Source organism: Euprymna scolopes, chromosome 30 (genome assembly GCF_053919585.1).
Source record: "Euprymna scolopes isolate OS-2025 chromosome 30, ASM5391958v1, whole genome shotgun sequence".
Taxonomy (NCBI): Eukaryota; Metazoa; Mollusca; class Cephalopoda; order Sepiida; family Sepiolidae; genus Euprymna; species Euprymna scolopes.
In genome coordinates, this window is record NC_136511.1 from 35,906,829 (window position 1) to 35,931,696 (window position 24,868).

A 24,868-nucleotide genomic window follows, 5' to 3' on the forward strand; every position below is an offset into this window, starting at 1 on the left:
TTTGTGTTAATCGATAGTTGACAAATCCGATAAAAGAAGTAACAGGCTATTTTGACTAAAGTTAACGCTTTATACAAACTAACATCATAAGTCCATTTGAGAACTTATTATTACTGCAGAAGCAGAAAGACTAGGCTTATAAAATAGGTAGGCGTTTGAATTGAATGTTTCTATCTAGAGTAAAATTGAACTGTGATACTTAGCTTTTGCATTTTAAACTTAAATTCAAGCTATTATATAAAATACTTTATCAAATCAATAGTAGGTTCTCTACAGTGCAATGTAAACTAGAATGTATTGTGAACTAAACCACTGCTGAGAGGCATGTGAAGCTTATAGAAGGAAAAACAATTTCATGCACACAAAAGAAAACAACTCAGTGCTTTAGCCTACTTGATTAATTTCAAGAAATAATGATATACAAATATTTAATTATGTACAATTGTCTTACAGTTCAATAGTCGATTGTCAGACTCCACTGAGTCTATAAGTAGATTTCACTTCTCTCTTCGATATAACTGTGAGGTCGGTGTGGGAAGAGGGGAGTGTGTGTGGCGATTCTTTACAAGTTGCTCTGTCTCAAACTCTAAACAACTAACTCCAAAACTAACTGTCGTTTTCGACTTTGCGCTCTGTTGATATACTCAGGGGAAACCGGGGTTGTTCCCTAGACCAATCATACCCAACAATGTCACCCCAGGGAGGTCCCCCCGCGAGTGCACCTGTGGATCGGCAAACGTTCTCATGGCTCTGTAAGGTCATCCCCGTGACCCCCTGGGTCGACGCATTGCATTTGAATTATAAACATCCTCAGTCTAGAACCTGGAGACATTACCGGTTTTGGAGCACAAATTTCAAAAAATGACATCGTTGTCGATTTTCATAAAAATGAAAATCACAAACCTAATCTTTTCTCTCAGCAGAGTTTTTCGCTGTCGCCCGGGCACACCGATGATAATTAAAGAATAAAAGAATCATATCTGCCCGGCTTTCTTCAGTATTTTGGGAGTCTCAGACTCCCCTCGAGTGGGAAGTTTAACCGCTCCCTGGGACAGTCACGTCATACATTTATATTTTGTAAACTTGTCTCGTCGTCGTCCTAAATGTGTTTTGTTTATCATCTTGTATAACTGCTAAAAGTATTGTGTTCCCCTCCGCCATTATCATAAGTGAAGTATCTCCTTTCTATCTGCGTTAATAAAAACTTTTGCATAAATGCCTCAGCACCGTATTAATAAGGTGAGGTCACCAAGAATCGACATAGTCATTGTCGTAATGTAAACAGTGTCATTATCATCCTCTGTTCTGGGTCCCTGTTATATGCTGTCTCAATATGTACCCCGCGATAAAACAGACCCTTTAAACATCTACATCTGCTTTTGAGCCTCTGTTCGTCAGTCTGTTAATCAAATTATTTCTCCATCTCCTCCAAGCCACGATTTGCCTTCGACTATGAAACTAACTGTCTTCGGTTAAACTGTCGTCAACCGTCACAAGCTCAAGACCGTCCGTAAATCGTTCCTACTGTAGTAAAACTCATCATCAATCCTAAAAAAATGAATAAATATATATATCCCGGGTCCTTTTGTTCGCCACACTCTGACTAACTGCCCCATCTATTATTTGTTCCAGTGAACAACTTCTTGTCTATTTTTTTTGTCGGTAAACTCATTTCTTTTATCTTAGTTTACCGGTAAACTTATTTCCGCGTGTCGTTTGTCACACTTCTTTTTTCCCTTTCCTTTTTCTGCTCCTTTTTGTCCCTTACTTTTGGACGTTCTTATTTTAAAAATAAATACATAATTGTTATAATTCTTTTTGTATCCTTTGCAAATGATTCAAATTTTAGTATGTAATTATGGATGATAACGACTACCAGTTGTAAAAAATTCAGCTTTCCACAATTGTTATTTCTAACAAATATTAGGTTTTAAAATTTCGTCCCTTAGTTTTCGATGCTATTGTAGAGTTGGATGAGAGATATCTAAGAGATGTGTGCTTTGTTCAGTTAATTATAAATTACGACTAATTAGGGTAATTAAAACAGAATTTCTCAATCGTATATTTTAACCTGTATCTTTTTCGTGTTGATATATCTATGTAATTTTAAAACACTGTGGGCCTTAGATTCATCTTATCTTCGACAATCAGGCGATTCCATCTTTTAAAAAAAGAGATGACAGGTGAAAATAAATAATAATTATATATATATATATACATATATATATATATATATATATATATATATATATATATATATATATATATAGAGAGAGAGAGAGAGAGAGAGAGAGAGAGAGAGGGGCTTGGCTCAGCAGCTAAGAAATAACGGTGGAGAATTGTATGTTTTGGTTTTGGTTCCGGTTCTAGCTAGTAGCACTGAAATCATATATATATATATATATATATATATATATATATATATATATATATATATGTATATATATATATATATATATATATATATATATATAAGTTTTGCTCTCACTGCCATATATTAGGTTCATTATAATAATCGATACAGAATTGTCTCTATAATAATAATAATAATAATAATAATAATTACGTAATCTGCATGAATTAAAAAATCATACCTAAACGTATCTTACTACCGGGCAACGCCGAGCGGCCTGCTAGTATATATGGTTGCTGAAAATATAAGCCCACTGGCGGCGGGAATAACAAGAAATCTGATTTCTTAGCTAACTAAACACCGTTTGTTTGTGTGTGTGTGTGTGTATATATATATATATATATATATATATATATATATATATATATATATATATATATATATATATATATATATATATATATATATAGGTAACACGAATTCCATGCATTTTAGCCTGACAACTCCTAACGGGAATGAAACGTGAACGATTCTATGTTGCACAATTCTTCCCAACGTTGAGTCAGGGTCTTTGCTGTGGCCGACATAAGATATAGAACCATGGCTTCGTTCTCAACGGACGAAAGGCAACATTTCCTGTTCATCTTTCTGCTCCTAGAAACAGCCTGCTAGAGGAGGTCGTGATCGTGCCTACTCTATCTAAGTTTGATTTACCTTTTTGGAAGATATTCGGTCGATATATAAGACTAGCTGGACGTGCTGCGTTGCCCGGTCGTACAATTTAGATTGCGTATGTATTTTTAGAGAATCAATCCTCTGTTGATTATTATATATTACGAGGAATAATTTTCATAGCGAACTAATTCGCAAAAATAAATAAATAGATAAATAAAACATAATGATAATGTCTTTCATCAAATTCCGTCTGCGTTTGTTTACAATATTACGTCAACTGATATTTGGGTTTGGCGATGAATACCCTGGAAAAGTAACTTCTGATTAATGTTTAACTTTAAAATATGCAAATCATTTGCGGCGATTTTAAATGGGCGTCTTCTTTTATCGTAGATTGAACTCCTTAGAAAGAATGGAATAAAATGGTGAGATACTCCCAGGCCTGAACAAGGGATTATTCGATCTGTAGTCGAATGATCTACCATTGAGCTACATCTCAAGATGGCTATATCTGGTTCTTTTTTAAGAAGAAATGATTTGCTGAAATTTTATCATTTCCCTTGTAAAAATTCTGTTTTCTTAATCTATAAGAGAAAAAAGACTATTTTTAAGATCAGATTATTTCAATTTCCGAAAACGAATTGTTGAGATGTTATTATTTCCCTTGGTCGGTGTAGCGTAAAATATTCCCCTGTAAAAATTCTTCTTTTTTTATCTATTAGACAGAAAAGCTATTCTTAAGATCGGATTTTTTCGATTTTTGATGTTTGTCGGACGAATTTCTGTGCCAAACATATATAAGCCAGACATAAATTAGCTTTGTGTGAAATTTACGAAAGATAGGCCCAGCCGTTTCGGAACCTATGAGGAAGGAATTCTCACACACACAGAGTGAATGTTTTATATTACTGTGGAGATGCAATACCATTTTATCTTTTTACGTGGCTTGCTCTACTCTGCTGTTGTCCGCCAACAAGTCTTTACTAGTTTGGTTATTTTTTAAACTTCGTTTTACGAATTCGATTTGACCTCCACTTTCCACGAACTGGTTGCAAACGCGTTGGATACCATAGATTATTCTCTGTGTGCGTGGCACGTGTTTGTGCTCTCGAATCAACGAACCGTTCTAAAAAAATAAAAAGGATACGGTTTGTTAACATATAACATATACGTTTATTGAACGTGTGTCGGTGACAGGGAGACATTAAAGGAAGTTTAATTCACGTAAACATAAATATACACAGAAACATGCCAACAGCTTTTATAGATTTGCTTGGTTTAATGATTTTTTTAGTTTTGTTTTTAAAGACAAACAAAAAAAATGGCACTTTTATTTCCTTTTAATATTTTCGTCGCTATCTTTTATTTATTATTCCCCATTGATTTTTGCCACGCAACAACGGATCTATTAATATAATTATTTGTAGCGAATCAAAGTTTCTTTCTCGTAAATCGGAAGTGACTATCTCCAGTTAAACTCCTATGTTAAGGAGTGTAAAAGTAGGCGGTTGGGGGTCAGCAAAGGGATGACTTTTTTTTAGTAAAATAAGTTTCATCGAATGGCTTTCGTCTTGCCGGCGTGACAGCAGAAATTAAAACTGAAACCACAACATTGAAGGTAGGTTTTCTTATCTTATATTTATCTTTCTCAATGGCGTAGCCAGGAAGATCTGGGAGGGAGTCCAAACTTTCGCAGCAAACATTTTACAAAAAATAACGTTTTGTTCGTTTCACTGTAGTTTTGTATCGTTCGTTTTTTATTATAATTAGTTTTTTATTATAATTAGTTTTTTTATTATAATTAGTTTTTATTATAATTAGTTTTTATTATAATTAGTTTTTATTATAATTAGTTTTTTTATTATAATTAGTTTTTATTATAATTAGTTTTTATTATAATTAGTTTTTTATTATAATTAGTTTTTATTATAATTAGTTTTTATTATAATTAGTTTTTTATTATAATTAGTTTTTATTATAATTAGTTTTTTATTATAATTAGTTTTTTATTATAATTAGTTTTTTTTTATAATTAGTTTTTATTATAATTAGTTTTTTATTATAATTAGTTTTTTATTATAATTAGTTTTTATTATAATTAGTTTTTTATTATAATTAGTGTTTATTATAATTAGTTTTTTATTATAATTAGTTTTTATTATAATTAGTTTTTTATTATAATTAGTTTTTTATTATAGTTAGATTTTATTATAATTAGTTTTTTATTATAATTAGTTTTTTATTATAATTAGTTTTTATTATAATTAGTTTTTTATTATAATTAGTTTTAATTATAATTAGTTTTTTATTATAATTAGTTTTTATTATAATTAGTTTTTTATTATAATTAGTTTTTATTATAATTAGTTTTTTTATTATAATTAGTTTTTTATATTAATTAGTTTTTATTATAATTAGTTTTTATTATAATTAGTTTTTATTATAATTAGTTTTTATTATAATTAGTTTTTATTATAATTAGTTTTTTTATTATAATTAGTTATTATTATAATTAGTTTTTTATTATAATTAGTTTTTATTATAATTAGTTTTTTATTATAATTAGTTTTTTTATTATAATTAGTTTTTATTATAATTAATTTTCTATTATAATTAGTTTTTTATTATAATTAGATTTTATTATAATTAGTGTTTTATTATAATTAGTTTTTATTATAATTAGTTTTTTATTATAATTAGTTTTTTTTTATTATAATTAGTTTTTTATTATAATTATTTTTATTATAATTAGTTTTTTATTTTAATTAGTTTTTATTATAATTAGTTTTTTTATTATAATTAGTTTTTATTATAATTAGTTTTTATTATAATTAGTTTTTATTATAATTAGTTTTTTATTATAATTAGTTTTTTTATTATAATTAGTTTTTTTATTATAATTAGATTTTATTATAATTAGTTTTTTATTATAATTATTTTTTATTATAATTAGTTTTTTATTATAATTAGTTTTTTATTATAATTAGATTTTATTATAATTAATTTTCTATTATAATTAGTTTTTTATTATAATTAGATTTTATTATAATTAGTGTTTTATTATAATTTGTTTTTATTATAATTAGTTTTTTATTATAATTAGTTTTTTTATTATAATTAGTTTTTTATTATAATTAGTTTTTTATTATAATTAGTTTTTTATTTTAATTAGTTTTTATTATAATTAGTTTTTTTATTATAATTAGTTTTTATTATAATTAGTTTTTATTATAATTAGTTTTTATTATAATTAGTTTTTTATTATAATTTGTTTTTTTATTATTATTAGTTTTTTATTATAATTAGATTTTATTATAATTAGTTTTTTATTATAATTATTATAATTATTTTTTATTATAATTAGTTTTTTATTATAATTAGTTTTTTATTATAATTAGATTTTATTATAATTAGTTTTTTATTATAATTAGTTTTTATTATAATTAGGGCAACCTAAAAATTTGCAATCAATGCGCATTGAATGTTTTTAACGTGAAATTTAAATATTTTAATTGATTTATGAAGTTTTGCATATAATTACTTTGTCAAATTTATAAATCTGCTCAATAAAAGCAATTTTGGGGTTACTCTAATGATAACTGTTCATGTTTCATGGTAGTTTTTTTATCAACCCTTGTCGATGTAACATAAAATATTCCCCCTGTAAAAATTATTTTTTTAATCTATAAGAGAAAAATACTATTTTTAAGATCAGATTTTTTCGATTTCTCAAAATGAGTTGCTGAAGAACGGAGAATTAAAGGCCAAACACCCTAGTGTTTTGATGTGATGTTTTGAATATTATAAACTAGTTATGACCAAAGTTTCATTTCATTCGGACAAAACACTAAGAAACGGGGCCTAATTAGAGGTGGGGTCTGTTTTTTGGGAGGGGGGCAACCTGTATTTGCCGCATTCTGCTTGTAATTCAATAATTATAGATGTAGGAAGCAAATCGAAAAATGAACGAAACGAAACGAAAAAGTTTCGTTTCGTTTCCGTGCAAAAAACTAATATAAATTAGTAAATATTTTGAATGAAACGAAACGAATCCCACCCTCCAAAATTCTATCTATTTATAGGCAGGTAAACTGAGGTGTTATTTTGTAAATGACAGGCAAAATCGCTTCGCAAACAGTAAATAATTCCCCCATTAGCAGGAAAATTATTTACAATTCAAGCCATTTTATATAAAAACTAGTCTGTGTGCCCAGCGTTGCCCGGGTGTTTGTAGGTGTGTGTTCAGCAAAAAAATAAAAAAAGTTGCAGCTCGAACACGTGATCTGTTTGGTGAACATATCACGAGAGCTCTATGTACCAGTGTATTAATGTGGACGACCTTACGTGATTTGGGTACAAAAGACGACCAGTTCACATATAAGGCAAAAGGCAGTGAAAGTAGGCTTCCTATTAATGATAGTGAGAAAGCTCCCCCTCTCTGTAACGTTCAACAAGAACATCTAAGAATATATATATATATATACTTGTATGTATATATGCATATAAATATGTTTATATATGTGTATACATATGAATATATATATGTATATATATATAAAGTAGAAGCGTTTGTGCGTGTGTACAACTCCCAATGACCAAAGAAATATAACGGCAATATGTATGTACACCTCTCCTGGTCAAGAAATAGTAACGCCCATGATTGGATGCTTCTGTCAAAGAGACATCATATTTTATAATTAACTTCTATATATAGCATTTTGCAAACCACACATTGATTGAGTTACGGTCATTAGCATATCGCATTAAATTAAATCTATTTAAATAATTAGCTCGATGATATTACTTATTCAACATAATAGTTTCGTTTCGACTATACTAATTAGAAAAAAATAATTATTTAGTTTATTTTCATTTCAATTTACATTTGATTTAACTTATTTTATCTGAAATCTGAAACCGTTTAATTTTCAAACAAGAAAACCAAAGGGGAAATAACTGTGATAGTTTAATTGAAAAATTGTTTTAAAAGGAGCAGGTTATTAAATATTTTCTATAATAGATTTGTTTTCATTTTCGAAATATTCTTCTGAGCTGAATTATTATTTTTATTTTAATTTGAGCGGAATTTTTTTTTCGCTTATTCTTAATTTTTAAGTAACCTTTTTATTTGTTAGAGAAACATAATTAAAACTAATGTCCTCATTTATTTACATTCCGATGAGGGCAGAGTAAGTCAGACACAGGGCAAATTTTCCATGTAAGCAAAATCCACCATCCCATACATTATCTGCTCCTTTTTTCTTTATAAAATGTAATAGATGTTGTCAATGATGCATTATAATAGTTATACCATAGCAAGCGTGTTTAATTGCCTGCGAAACAGATTTTCTTTATAATTTATTTAAGATATTCAATTAAAAATGGTCAATTTTTACAACGGGATCCACCCCTACTTTTTTGGAGCCTAATACATTTAAATAGTCTTTATAAATAATATGAAAGAAGAAATTTTGAAAATTAATATTTTAGCGTGGGGATCACTTTTCTATATAAATTTATCGTAAAATAAGCACCCAATTTTTGGCAAAAAAACGTTCAATGAGACACATCATATCTAGCATTTTTTCAAGTTTGACGATCAAGAGTGGGGAGCAAAAAATTACAGTACAATTTATGTTTTTGTGTGGTGGGGGGGGGGCGAGAATTACATTTGAAATATAAAATAACTATAAATTTAATTAATTTATGAGACAATTCTGTACTTTCACCTAACAATTTTATAAACAGAACTAATCCCAAAGTATGACAAATTAATTTAGGAGGGGAGAGATTACATTAGAAATATAAAATTACGAAAAATGTAATTTAATTATATATATACACACAGACGTTCAGCTTTATATTATAGATAATATATATAACGCTGAACGTCTTTGTATGTGTCTGGTCATGAATAGGCTCCTATATGGTTGACTATTATAGAAAACTGATCACATATAATGATAGATGTATCGAGACACAGGAATGCGTATGTTTGATCTGGCATAATGATGATTCATTAAAATTGTGGGGTCTTCGTACGCGCCTGGTCCACAAAGTATGGAAATAAAAAATTTTAAAAATAAAAAAAGGGTTTTTGATATAGATGTGCATAATAAAACATTGATAATATGTTTTAACTTAAATAGGGATGGTATAATAAAATTGTGGGGTCTGCGTTCGTGCCTGGCCTCCATAGAATGGAAATAGGCACAAACTTTAATAAAGACTTTTCATATCCATCTGCGTAAGTATACTTTGTATAATGCCAGCGGAGGGCTGCACCCTTGCTTTCTTTGGAGATGGTGAGTCGCCCTAAACTCTAGACCCAAAACTGAAGAGCCAGTGCTCAAAACAACGAGATATTATAAAAAGGCTGACTGGAAAGCCATCAGAAATCTTATCAAAGATGCTCCATGGGGAAATATTTTTTATCTTCCTGCTGAACAGTGCACAAATGAGACTACTGAATGGTTCAAATCAGCAATTGAAGCACATGCTCCCAGGCGGAAATTTTATAGCAAGCCCCACTCTCCCCAATGGTTTACTTCTACTTGCGCAAGTGCCATTGCTCAAAAGCAGCATGCATACCGCAGATTTAACCGACATAAGTCCAGTTCAAACAGACAGAAGTATATAGAAGCTAGAAGTAAAGAGAAAATTTACTGAAACCACTAAAAAACGCATCGAAGCACAAAAATTAGGAACTCGTGACTTCTGGAAAATCTACAACAGTGTAGTAAATAATGGGCAATCAACAATTCCCCCACTAACGAACAATCACAAGGTTGTTTTCTCAGGAACAGACAAGGCTAATATGCTTGCCAGCCGGTTTGCCTCCAACTCCACACTGGACCCTGCTAACCACCCCCTATCTGATTTTCCTTTGCGGACAGACGCCACGCTTGACGATCTAAAAATCACCCCTGCTCAGGTGCATGCTATCATAAAAAAACCTTGACAGCTCAAAAGCATGTGGACCTGATCTCATTCCAGCTGTGCTATTAAAAAAGTGCTCAGCCAAAGTAGCTCCAATTCTCTCCAAACTCTACAACAAATGCCTTAATGAATCATGCTTTCCGGGCTGTTGGAAACCTGCTTCTGTGGTACCAGTATTCAAGAATTCTGGCGAAAGAACTGACCCATCAAATTATCGCCCCATTAGCCTCCTCCCACTTTTCGCCAAAATATTTGAGACCATAATAAACCATGCTCTAGTCCGTCACCTTACAGATGCTAAACTTCTGACTGACAAACAATATGAATTTAGACAAGTCCGTTCCACCGCAGACATCCTCACTGTAATCTTTGAACGTATATACCATTCACTTGACAAAGCGGGGGAGGGCAGAGCGGTAACTCTAGATATATCTAAGGCTTTTAACAGGGTATGGCATGAGGGTCTCCTCAGGAAAATTAAATCATACGGTATCACTGGTAGAATGCTCAACATAATTAAATCCTTCTTAGATAAGAGAAAAATCCAGGTTGTCCTCGACAGTCGTACATCTAAACAATATGATATAAATGCGGGAGTGCCTCAGGGGTCTATCCTTGGACCTCTATTGTTCCTAATATTTATTAATGACCTCCCCGACTAAACTGCCTCTGAGATGGGTATATATGCTGATGACACCACACTCTATAACAAGCATGACAGGAAAACAAATGAACACAACTAAAGAAATCGCAGAAACACTAGAGGATGACGTCAAATCTGCAGTGGAATGGGGACAAAAATGGATGGTCACATTCAATGCTGCCAAGACTAAACTGGTTTCCTTCAATAATTACAAGAAACTTTCTCTGCCACCAATAGCAATGGCCAGTGACTCCCTATCTGAGAGTACATCTTTCAAACTGCTTGGCCTAACGTTCACAGGAAACATGAGTTGGAACAATTACATTGAAAACATTGCCAGGGCCGCTGCGAAGAAAGTAGGCTCTCTCTACCGTGCTAGAAAGCTATTAACACCTGAAAGTAGTTTCCTGTACCTCTATAAGGCCACCATTCGCCCATGTATGGAGTATTGCTGTCACATTTGGACTGGTGCATCTGCTGCTAGTCTCTCGCTCCTAGACAACGTTCCTAGATAGGTCCTGAACTGGCATCTAAGCTTCAGTCTCTGTCCCATCGACGAAACTTTGCATCCCTCTGCCTGTTCTACAAGTATTTTAATCATGAATGCTCTGACGAACTGCAGACACTTGTGCCCCCACGACGTAGACACCCTCGACAACCCCGACAGGCAGCTAAATCCCACGCCCACGCAGTAGAGATCCCTAGATGTAAAAGATCTTTCTACCCCAGTAGTTTCTTCCCCAGAACCGCTAGACTCTGGAATTTCATTTCAGGTCCCTGCTTCTCCAACTGTACTGGCATGCAAAAGTTCAAGTGTTACGTGAACCGACATCTTGCTGCCCAAATCCCTACATAATGTCCCAGCAGTTGCTGCCCCTGATAGTAGCCCCCTACACAAAAGTGGAAATGTGCCTTGTTTCGGATGAAAATGTAATAAAAAAGTGCTTCCACTGTATTCACTAGGCTTTGGTCTCTGGATCATAGTGATAGACCCAGGTTTCATCCTGTGTAATCAGTCTTTTGAAAAATTTTGACTCCTCTTCTTGGCGCATCTCCAAATCCATCCTCAAGCACTCGATGTGTTCTCGCTTCTGGAATGGTGTGAGCAACCTGGGAATTCATCTGGCAGACACCTTATGCATATGCAAATGGTCATGAATGATAGTTTCCACAGACTCAGTACTAATCTTGACATCTTGGGCTATTTGGCGAATAGTAATGCGCCGATCTTCCAAAATGGACAGATGACTCATCAATGGAAGAAGGGAGGCGACAAGGTCTGGGAGCTGTTTCCACAAACTTCCGGCCATGTTTGAATTCACGATGCCAGCGTTTTACAAGTTCATATAATGTGGCATTATCACCATAAGTTTCTTTCATTTCATCAAAAGTCTCCTGTGGTGTGCGTCCTTTCAAATACAAAAACCTGATCACTACTCGACATTCAACAGGCTCCATTTTACACCTGACTCAGTTCAAACACCTGTAAAACAGAAACCACAATTAGTTCAGGGCTGTAATTTGCCACATAACCCGTAGAGATATAAATCATTGCACGTGCAAAATTTCAGCTAGATCAGACAACTTGTGTATATATGTGTACATATTTGTTATATATTTGTGTTTATTTATGTATATATATATTAGTGCATATACATGTATATATGTGTGCATACATATCTGTATATATATCTTTGTTTATATATATATATATATATGTGTGTGTATACATATGTGTTTATATATGTATATATGTGTGTGAGTGTATGTATATGCATAATTATTTGAGTATATATATATGTATATATATTATGTATATGTAGAAATATATGTATATGTATGCATATCTATATAATACTAAAAGTCTATGGGTCTTGTATGTTTGCAATCAGATTTCCGGTTTTCAACATCCGGTTGCGCATGCGTAAATAGCAACGTCTTCAATCCGTTATTCCAATTCCGGAATTTTTATATCGCTTTTAATACAAACAATTTCATTTAATTTGATCAAATAGTTTTTTGTTTTTTTTCAACACTCCTACTCCCTCTGTTTTCGTTACGTACGCGAGAAATCTTTAATTCATGTCATTATAAATAAATAATTTTATAAAATCAACCGTAGTTTTTTTGTTTTTTTTTTACGGCTAAAAATATTCAACTTCGTGAAGTCTGTCGCAGTTTCAAAGAAAACACCTCTCACTTTCACTCTCATAGATTTCAACACTCCTACTCCCTCTGTTTTCGTTACGTACGCGAGAAATAGTTACGTGTATGTGTGAGAGAGAGAAAAAGGTAACCGATGTAAAACTGGATAGAGTTATCCCCCTTAACTAATGCAGACCTTTTTACTAGAGGGCGTTATTACAAAAATATTTCTTTTTCTTCTTCCCATGTTTTTTAAAGTCGTCTGCTTACATTTCCAAACGGAAAGCTGAATCGGTAAATGCACACATTTCTATTACATTAAATAGTGTTTTCCTTTACACAATGGGTACTGAATGTTTGCTTAAATTAAATGAAAAAAGTTACATTTTATTTTCATTTTCTATTTAAAAAGCCATTATTAACATGTGGAGAGTGTTTTTTTTATTATTCTGTACTTTCAACTAACAATTTCATTTAAAAGATGATATATCAAAATTTGAATTTAACTATAATAAGGATTATGATACCTGTTCAGTGCATAAGTATGACCAACCACTTATAATTCAGTGACTGTAATTTAAAAAAAAATAACAATTATAATAAACAGAACGACTCATAGAAATCTATCTATATTCTTTTTTCATTTTAATATACTTTCATAGAAATGCTTCTGTTATGTAAAAAAAAACTATTTTCTTTATGCCACAAGTGTCACGCTCATACATGAATTCCATAGCTAATATAACGTACTGACCCAACGGGTTACGGGTGGTCTAGTATAATACTAAAAGTCTATGGATCTTGTATGTTTGCAATCAGATTTCCGGTTTTCAACATCCGGTTGCGCATGCGTAAATAGCAGCGTCTTCAATCCGTTATTCCAATTCCGGAATTTTTATATCGCTTTTAATACAAACAATTTCGTTTAATTTGATCAAATAGTTATTTATATATACAAATAATACATAGATTCATAGATAATTATAATATATATTATAAAATCTATTTATCTATGAATCTATTATTAATATGAAATATTACCCTATACAATTTATGGAAAGAAAACACCTCTCACTTTCCCTCTAATAGATTTCAACACTCCTACTCCCTCTGTTTTCGTTACGTACGCGAGAAATAGTTACGTGTATGTGTGAGAGAGAGAAAAAGGTAGCGACGTAAAACTGGATAGAGATATCCCCCTTAACTAATGCAGACCTTTTTACTAGAGGGCGTTATTACAAAAAAATTTCTTTTTCTTCTTCCCATGTTTTTTAAAGTCGTCTGCTTACATTTCTGCTTACATTTCCAAACGGCAAGCTGAATCGGTAAATGCACACATTTCTATTACATTAAATAGTGTTTTCCTTTACACAATGGGTACTGAATGTTTGCTTAAATTAAATGAAAAAAGTTACATTTTATTTTCATTTTCTATTTAAAAAGCCATTATTAACATGTGGAGAGTGTTTTTTTTATTATTCTGTACTTTCAACTAACAATTTCATTTAAAAGATGATATATCAAAATTTGAATTTAACTATAATAAGGATTATGATACCTGTTCAGTGCATATTTACCTATAATTATGACCAACCACTTATAATTCAATAACTGTAATTTAAAAAAAAATAACAATTATAATAAACAGAACGACTCATAGAAATCTATCTATATTCTTTTTTCATTTTAATATACTTTCATAGAAATGCTTCTGTTATGTAAAAAAAAACTATTTTCTTTATGCCACAAGTGTCACGCTCATACATGAATTCCATAGCTAATATAACGTACTGACCCAACGGGTCACGGGTGGTCTAGTATATATTATATGTATATAAATGTATATGTATGTATATATTTAATTATATATATATATGTATGTATTTATATATGTTGATGTGTATGTATTTATTTACGTATATATATACGTATATATATATTTATATATGTATTATGTGTACATATTTATGTATATATATAAATATATGTGTATATATGTATTAATATATGTATATATCATTATATATGTGTATATATATGTGTATTCATATGTGTATACTTATCTGTGTATAAATATATGTGTATATGTATATATATGTGTATATATAGGTATATATATATGTGTATATATGTCGATATATGTATAAGTATGTATATATGTATATATGTATTCATGTACATATATATATGTATCTATATATATGTGTATATAATATATTCCACAGCCAAACTACGTCGCAGTCCGCAAGAGCCATGACTGTCAACGGGCTCATCAGTGATACACATCCGAACTTAGGATTTTAAACCCGAGCGTCCTGCATGCAAACGCCCCGCACACAAGAAATTCAATTAGCTAACACAGGTCAAGCAAACTACGCCCCCAATCATCTATGTAGATATATGTATGCTTGCATATATATTTATATTTGTATATGTACAGTGCCGGATAAAAACGAGTCCACATTTGTAATTTTTTTCAAAAAGGTAAACTTTTAGCTACCCCTTAATGTAACTGTTTAAACAACCTTATTTGATTCGCCTTAATAGAATAATTCTATACACTTTTAAAAATTAGAATAATTCAATATACTTTTAAAAATTAGAATAATTCAATATACTTTTAAAAATTAGAATAATTCAATATACTTTTAAAAATTAGAATAATTCAATACACTTTTAAACATTAGAATAATTCAGTATATTTTTTTAAAATTAGAGTAATTAAATACATTTTTAAAAATTAGAATAATTCAATACACTTTTAAAAATTAGAATAATTCAATACACTTTTAAAAATTATAATAATTCAATATACTTTTAAAAATTAAAATAATTCAATACACTTTAAAACATTAGAATAATTCAATATACTTTTTAAAATTAGAGTAATTAAATACATTTTTAAAAATTAGAATAATTCAATACACTTTTTAAAATTAGAATAATTCAATAAACTTTTAAAAATTAGAATAATTAAATATACTTTTTAAAATTAGAATAATTCAATACACTTTTAAAAATTAGAATAATTCAATACACTTTTTAAAATTAGAATAATTCAATACATTTTTAAAAATTAGAATAATTCAATAAACTTTTTAAAATTAGAATAATTCAATACACGTTTCAAAATTAGAATAATTCAATATACTTTTAAAAATTAGAATAATTTAATAGACTTTTTAAGAATAAGGATAAATCCATACACTTTTAAAAATTAAAATAATACCATACACGTTTATAAAATTATATTAATTCAATACACTTTTCAAAATTAGAATAATGCAATACACTTTTAAAAATTAGAATAATTCAATAAACTTTTAAAAATTAGAATAATTCAATACACTTTTAAAATTAGAATAATTCAATACACTTTTAAAAATTAGAGTATACTTTAATAATTAGAATAATTCAATACACTTTTAAAAAATTAGAATAATTCAATATACTTTTAAAAATTAGAATAATTCAATACACTTTTAAAAATTAGAATAATTCAATACACTTTTTAAAATTAGAATAATTCAATACACTTTTTAAAATTAGAATAATTCAATATACTTTTTATAATTAGAGTAATTCAATACATTTTTAAAAATTAGAATAATGCAATACACTTTTAAAAATTAGAATAATTCAATACACTTTTCAAAATTAGAATAATTAAATATACTTTTAAAAATTAGAATAATTAAATACACTTTTAAAAATTAGAATAATTAAATACACTTTTAAAAATTAGAATAATTCAATACACTTTTAAAAATTAGAATAATTCAATACACTTTTAAAAATTAGAATAATGCAATACACTTTTAAAAATTAGAATAATTCAATACACTTTTAAAAATTAGAATAATTCAATACACTTTTAAAAATTAGAATAATTCAATACACTTTTAAAAATTAGAATAATTCAATACACTTTTAAAATTAGAATAATTCAATACACTTTTTAAAATTAGAATAATTCAATATACTTTTAAAAATTAGAGTAATTCAATACATTTTTAAAAATTAGAATAATGCAATACACTTTTAAAAATAAGAATAATTCAATACACTTTTAAAAATTAGAATAATTAAATATACTTTTAAAAATTAGAATAATTAAATATACTTTTAAAAATTAGAATAATTAAATACACTTTTAAAAATTAGAATAATTCAATACACTTTTAAAAATTAGAATAATTCAATACACTTTTAAAAATGAGAATAATTCCATACACTTTTCAAAATTAGAATAATTCAATACACTTTTTAAAATTAGAATAATTCAATATACTTTTTATAATTAGAGTAATTCAATACATTTTTAAAAATTAGAATAATGCAATACACTTTTAAAAATTAGAATAATTCAATACACTTTTAAAATTAGAATAATTCAATATACTTTTAAAAATTAGAATAATTAAATATACTTTTAAAAATTAGAATAATTCAATACACTTTTAAAAATTAGAATAATTCAATACACTTTTAAAAATTAGAATAATTCAATACACTTTTAAAAATTAGAATAATTCAATACACTTTTAAAAATTAGAATAATTCAATACACTTTTTAAAATTAGAATAATTCAATATACTTTTTATAATTAGAGTAATTCAATACATTTTTAAAAATTAGAATAATGCAATACACTTTTAAAAATTAGAATAATTCAATACACTTTTAAAAATTAGAATAATTAAATATACTTTTAAAAATTAGAATAATTAAATATACTTTTAAAAATTAGAATAATTCAATACACTTTTAAAAATTAGAATAATTCAATACACTTTTCAAAATTAGAATAATTCAATACACTTTTAAAAATTAGAATAATTCAATACACTTTTCAAAATTAGAATAATTCAATACACTTTTTAAAATTAGAATAATTCAATATACTTTTTATAATTAGAGTAATTCAATACATTTTTAAAAATTAGAATAATGCAATACACTTTTAAAAATTAGAATAATTCAATACACTTTTAAAAATTAGAATAATTAAATATACTTTTAAAAATTAGAATAATTAAATACACTTTTAAAAATTAGAATAATTAAATACACTTTTAAAAATTAGAATAATTAAATATACTTTTAAAAATTAGAATAATTCAATACACTTTTAAAAATTAGAATAATTAAATACACTTTTAAAAATTAGAGTAATTCAATACACTTTTAAAAATTAGAATAATTAAATACACTTTTAAAAATTAGAATAATTCAATAAACTTTTAAAAATTAGAATAATTAAATACACTTTTAAAAATTAGAATAATTCAATACACTTTTAAAAATTAGAATAATTCAATACACTTTTCAAAATTAGAATAATTAAATACACTTTTAAAAATTAGAATAATTCAATACACTTTTAAAAATTAGAATAATTAAATACACTTTTAAAAATTAGAATAATTAAATACACTTTTAAAAATTAGAATAATTAAATATACTTTTTATAATTAGAGTAATTCAATACATTTTTAAAAATTAGAATAATTCAATACACTTTTTAAAATTAGAATAATTAAATACACTTTTAAAAATTAGAATAATTCAATACACTTTTAAAAATTAGAATAATTAAATACACTTTTAAAAATTAGAATAATTAAATACACTTTTAAAAATTAGAATAATTAAATACACTTTTAAAAATAAGAATAATTAAATACACTTTTAAAAATTAGAATAATTAAATATACTTTTTATAATTAGAGTAATTCAATACATTTTTAAAAATTAGAATAATTAAATACACTTTTAAAAATTAGAATAATTAAATACACTTTTAAAAATTAGAATAATTAAATACACTTTTTAAAATTAGAATATTTAAATACACTTTTAAAAATTAGAATAATTAAATACACTTTTAAAAATTAGAATAATTAAATACACTTTTAAAAATTAGAATAATTAAATACACTTTTAAAAATTAGAATAATTAAATACACTTTTAAACATTAGAATAATTAAGTACACTTTTTAAAATTAGAATAATTAAATACACTTTTAAAAATTAGAATAATTAAATACACTTTTAAAAATTAGAATAATTAAATATACTTTTAAAAATTAGAATAATTAAATACACTTTTAAAAATTAGAATAATTAAATACACTTTTAAAAATTAGAATAATTAAATACACTTTTAAAAATTAGAATAATTCAATACACTTTTTAAAATTAGAATAATTAAATACACTTTTGATAAAGATCTGCGTTTACCACATTGTATTTCCCCCGGCGAAAATTATGCCTTTTATTACACCTGTGCACATGGAAAATTATTCTTCATCTTTGGGACAAGAAATACATTCATTTCTGGACCTTTTTTTAAAAATAAATTCCATCGCAGTTTTAAGCAACGTCACTCCAAGGCATCTTTGACAACTGGCACAGATAATGACAACCGCTCGTGATAATTTCCTGATACTATAATCGGTGACGTTAACAGTAAAATAAGACTCAATGGAAAGTGCCTTTTCTTGTCCCATAATTCAAATTATGGCCTAAAATGGCGACGAGGCCGATTTTGATCGTAAGATAGTTTTCTTATATTCTAGAAGAATGTCATGTAGGACCGATGAGGAATTTCGATCCGATCGAGATGGTGGTAGACGTTACAAACTGTGTGGTTCCTGGTGGTCACGGATAAGATTCTCACCTGGCCTTATCACTTGATTGCAAATTGCAATGTTATGATGAATGAACTTGTACATTCATCACCTAAACATTTAATCTCTCCGTTGCATATATTGACAGTGTAAGACTCCAAGAAACAATACCTGTTTTGTATGTGCACCAGAAGCAGAGCTTGATCATTGAATTCTTGGCAAAAATCCATTGAGAATGGTGAAAACTGTGTAGAAAAATATTCTGGAGCACAAAAGGTCGCTCGTTTTAATGGTACTACTCCTGTGTTCGTAGCTCTTCAAATATTTGAGTTAAAAACAGGAGGCTTTACATTTGAAACGATCGTATTATGAAAAAGCGAGCTCTGGGCGCCCAGTTACAGCCATCATTCATCGCTAGCAAAAGTGAATTGAGAATTAGTTATGATTATGTAGAAAAGTAAATTCTGGAGCATAAATGTTTGCTCGTTTTAAAGGTACAACTCTCGTCTTTGCAGCTCTTCAAATTTTTAAGTTTTAAAAAAGAAGCTTTATTTTCGGGACGATACTCGTATGAATAATTATTCTACTTACTGAGCTATTTGGACTTTCTTTTAAATAAAAGTCTTAGGTTTATGCCATGACGCATCATCTTTCTCCACGTTGCAATCTAAAATCACTCGCATATTAAGTAGAATATCTCTCTCTCTCTCTCTCTCGACAAGCATTCTCCCACTTCGTAACAAAATTTTACTTCACACCAATATATTTCTTTTTCATTAAACAATATATGAGGTGACTTAGATACGTTGCCCGACTTTTGGCATTTAAAATTCTCGTAGAGTTTTTAAAATTCAGAATGTTAGTGCTATACATCTTATGAGATGACTGAGTATTTTTTTTAATTTCGGTTACAAATGAACAGCTACAGCTTGAAGATTTGCGTAATGTTTGTTAATGATTATTTGACTAGGATGGGCATCAAGACAGTTTCTCACCCTCCTTGTAGTCCAGACTTGCTCCCTGTGACTTTTGGTTATTCAAGAAAAACCTAACAAAATGTCGCTATTAGACAATTGAGATGTAAAAGGCTGTAACGCGGATCATTGACACACTCCCGCAAAGGGAATTCCTTAGGGTCTTCCAGAAGTTGTTGGAACGGTTCAAGTGTATTGCAGCTGGAGGAGGTTACTTCGAAGGGGACTAGTTTCATGTGCGTATTATCAAAAGTGCCCATACGGAGAAAGTCTGGAAACTTATTGAAGGTACCTGGTAGCAACAGGTATTACAAATGGAACAAATAAAACTATTTTAAAAAAATTAAAAAGAGAATGTAGCAAAAAAAAATACAGACAATATTTGTAAGGTATATATTTAAAAAGAAATAATAATTTTTACATTTCTTTAGGTTGCGGTTTATAACAAATCTAATCATTGAATGTAGGGGAACTCTCCATGAATTCTGGCGATTGTGTAAAATGTGTACTCGCTCACATAAAAAATAATTACGTATCTCAACCCAAACTTACGGAATAAAGTAGAGAAAACTGTAACTGTGTGTCAGCTTTGAAGGAAAACAGAGATTGACGCTTCATACCGATATGTATTTTGTTCAATAATCAATTGTAAAAATTGCAAATGAAGACATAGATGACATTAAAAACGAGGCCAAAAGTGTATATTTCAATTGAAAAGTGGACACAACGAGGAAATAGACAAATTCAAAAAGAGTGAAGTTATAATTACCGTGCGTCTCCCAGAGGAAGAAGGCCTGTTAACTGACAAATGTGTGCAGACAATGTAGGTAAGATTTGTCAAACTGTTACTGTTGATACTATATGAGGGCATTTTTAAAAAGAAAATTAAAACATGTTAAGAAGAAAAGAACACAGTTCGATTAATAATAAACCTGAACTTATATATAAATATTAGCTCTGTAAAATTACGTAATTTTAAAGCAATATACAAAAAACTGATAAAACTGAATTATGAATTTAGGGAACAAACAATTAAAGAAACATATCAAGCACAAACAATTATTGTCCTGCGGGAAAAGATCACAGTGTAGTATCTGTTCTGATGCTATCCTTCACCTTTTACGTTCTCGGTCGGTGGAGGAGAAATCCTTCATGGCTGAGACAATTTTAATTTTATTCCTATTCAGAGTGCGCCTTATTGGGGAGCTGAATTTTCTCCACAAGATTATATGTTGAAATAATACAGGAATTATATTTAAAGTTTTGTTTTTCAGTTCTATGTCAATTTTTATCCATGTTTTTCATCACAATGTGTAGCGTATTTTCATCAGTTACATGGTTAGGAATCCTATACTCCACCATATTCTTCATTTTCATATCAGTGCAGAATACATGAATACGAAAATGAAGTTCGCATAACTAAAGAAATAATTTTACCATGATGTGAACATTGGTTAAAAACTGAGAAAATGTTGATCCGGTAATGACGTCACGCTGTCATGTTCACTGGCCTTTACTCTCAGTAGCCTCGTTAAGGGGCTATTTGTTCTATGATCTATCCCATTTCCTGTTTGTGTCGCAAGGCTTGCAGTAAATAAGGGCAACACGAATTGATAAAAATAGTAAATTATTAGGTTATCAAAACTATTCCAATAACGTTGTTTACCTAATATCACGAATGTTTAACACTAACCATAATTTCAATATTGACATAACACTGTAATTAAATATAACTCCTAAAATATTCTTTTGATATTTTTATTTTGCAGAATGTTACACTGTGCGCAGAGAACGTTTGCTGCCCTCCTTGGAGGATTCGCCATCATTTTCCTGGTGTATATTAACTTTAGTGTCATAAATAACAGAGAACAAGAAAATTCACATTTTAAGAAACATTACATCGTCTTTAACACTAACTGTAAAATTCCCAAATTTGGAGCGTTTCATAAGCCGGAAGCGAAGTATTTCGTAGTGAGTAAAGGGGCGACCTGTCCATCCCACATGGATTTTACTCACCAGAAAGACAATAAGTTGTTGGTTAATATGACCGGTTTGACGATCTTTTGCAAGGGCAAAGTAAAATACTGCGAGTATAATAGTATCATCCGAGTGGATGACAAACATTTTAGATATTCTCCACCAACCAAGTTCCGTGGAGACATCAATGTGACCAGCGAATTCATTCGGGTTAAATGCTTTTGCTCCAAAGTAAAAAAATTATACAAAAATTTTCATGCATTCGTGCAGCCAAGGCAAAACACCGATTCCTCACGGTTGCATTTTCAAAAGACCACCAAAGATGAACGTACTAATATGCTTAATGTTGTTATGGTCGGAATAGATTCATTGTCTCGTCTTAACTCACACAGACAATTATCGAACACAAGAAAATTTCTCTTGGACGAACTACGTGCCATTGAACTATATGGCTACAACAAAATTGCGGACAATACCTTTTTCAATGTCTTAGCATTGTTATTCGGAAAATATCATTACGAAATTGGATGGACCCTCAAGTCCACTAAGAAATTTGATGAATACGAGCAAATCTTGAAGAAATTTCGACGAAAAGGATACAAATCAATGTTTATTGAAGACGCTTCTGATATGCCCGCATTTAGCAACGCCCGTCAAGGTTTTAATCAACCGCCAACCGATTATTATTTCCGCCCAATGTCAATGGCAATATTTGATGAGTCTGAAATGTTGTCCCGGGATTATATGTGCGTGCGCGGAAGATTGTACCACACTGTTATTTTTAACTATATATATGACTTTATCAAGCTGCATAAATCAGAAAAACACTTCGTGTATAACTTTAATTCGTATCCATCTCACAACCTACTAAATTCAGCTGGACGCATCGATTACGCACTTCGAGACTTTTTCGCCAAGTTACACAGTGAGCATCTGCTTAACGATACACTCTTAATTCTATTTGCGGATCACGGAATGCGCCATGGGAAATTCCGGGAAACCTTGATGGGAAAGCTGGAAGAGAGACTTCCAATGATGTATATTGTACCTCCAAAATGGTTTCACGTGAAATTTCCGAAACTCTGGCAAAATCTGCAAGACAACAGTAAAAAATTAACCACGCCTTTCGATGTCCACGAGATGTTGTTGAATGTCTTCGACATCGGTAACGTTGAAAGAAAACTGTCGGAGATCGATTTGAATGCTCGTGGTATCACTCTTTTCGCCCCAATACCAGAGAACAGAACTTGTGAGGCGGCATCAATTAGACCGCATTGGTGCACCTGCCAACAAATCGAACAACTTTCGGTTAATGATACAACTGTGAGAAAAATTGCCGATTTGATTGTAGCGCATCTTAACGAAATGCTTCAGCCCGAGAAGGAGAAATGCGCGACTCTGAAACTACACGAGATCAAAGCAGCCGGTATAAGGCATATCAGTGATAAAATGTTGTTGAAACGTACATGTGATAACCATTACCGTTTAGAGACGTGTAAGATGAGAACTGTACACACTGGAGTTGGCAAAATCCATCATTTAACTGTGACCACCACCCCAGGGTTTTCTGTATTCGAATCGTCAGTCAATTATAACACCGCTAAAAATTCTATCACAATGGAAGGCGACATAAGCAGGTTAAATTTGTATGGAGATCAGTCCATTTGTACATCCAGACTAGATCTAAAAAAATTTTGTTATTGTAAATAAATTCATATAAAAACATATTTCCCTTTTTTAAGAGAGAATATTATGGCTAGTGTGCAGTTGTCATGAAAAATAACGAAAGAAATTACCACACTAATATTCGTTCTAATGTACACATAAAATCCTAAAATTTTGCCATTGATTTTTCCACTTATAACGTATAATTTTAGATAACTGAAAATGGCACATCTACCTGTGACTTTGCATTTAGTGCGGATGATTTCTTGTCGATTTTTTCAGATAGCGAGGGTTGCCAGACTTGCTATTTACTTCCTCACTTCAGTCAACAAGTTTGTAACGTTGTTACAATTATATCGTTACTCGATGTGTTCCACCAGTTACAATGTGATATTAAAATAACTCCGTAATTGAAAAAATTCCTAAAATATTCTCGCATTCTATTTTCACATAGGAGGATGTTAATTCCGTGTGAAAGATTTTTTTTCTTCGTTGAAGAGGGTCGTCATCACTGTCCTACTATATGGTTATTTAGGTTACAGGTACTTTGCGATATTTGAAAAGTGTCCAAGAAAGAATGCGATTCTTAAAATTGTATAGCAAAAAATTGCAAATTTAAAGATGGCGAAACACAATTTCTTACTTACGACCTCAAATGCATGACAAACGTAATTTTAATTCACTCATTAAATATTTCAATAACAAAACAGTAGGATCGAACATAATACCGAATCTATTAAAAATAAAAATGGAAGAAACGTAATTTCAAACTGAAACAATACAACGAAAATCCAATTTCAAATATAATTACACATAGAAATTCGAGAAATAAGCAATTTTAACAGAAATTGAATTTCAATGTT

At 29.3% G+C, this 24,868-nt stretch overlaps 1 protein-coding gene across 2 annotated transcripts in view; it reads left to right on the forward strand.

Moving 5' to 3' along the window:
- LOC145254740 (uncharacterized) overlaps window positions 1–24,067 on the forward strand; it is a 49,078-nt gene extending 25,011 nt beyond the window's left edge. Inside the window, exons 1-2 of one of the 2 annotated variants that reach the window (XM_080113476.1) lie at window positions 4,429–4,646; window positions 22,133–24,067. In XM_080113476.1, coding sequence (XP_079969602.1) covers window positions 22,134–24,050 — 1,917 coding nt within the window. In that variant the 5' untranslated portion in view covers window positions 4,429–4,646; window position 22,133 and the 3' untranslated portion in view covers window positions 24,051–24,067. Of the gene's footprint in view, window positions 1–4,428; window positions 4,647–22,132 lie in introns of those variants that run through there. The other variant, XM_080113477.1, reaches the window with a different exon arrangement.
- The last annotated feature ends 801 nt before the right edge of the window (window positions 24,068–24,868 follow it).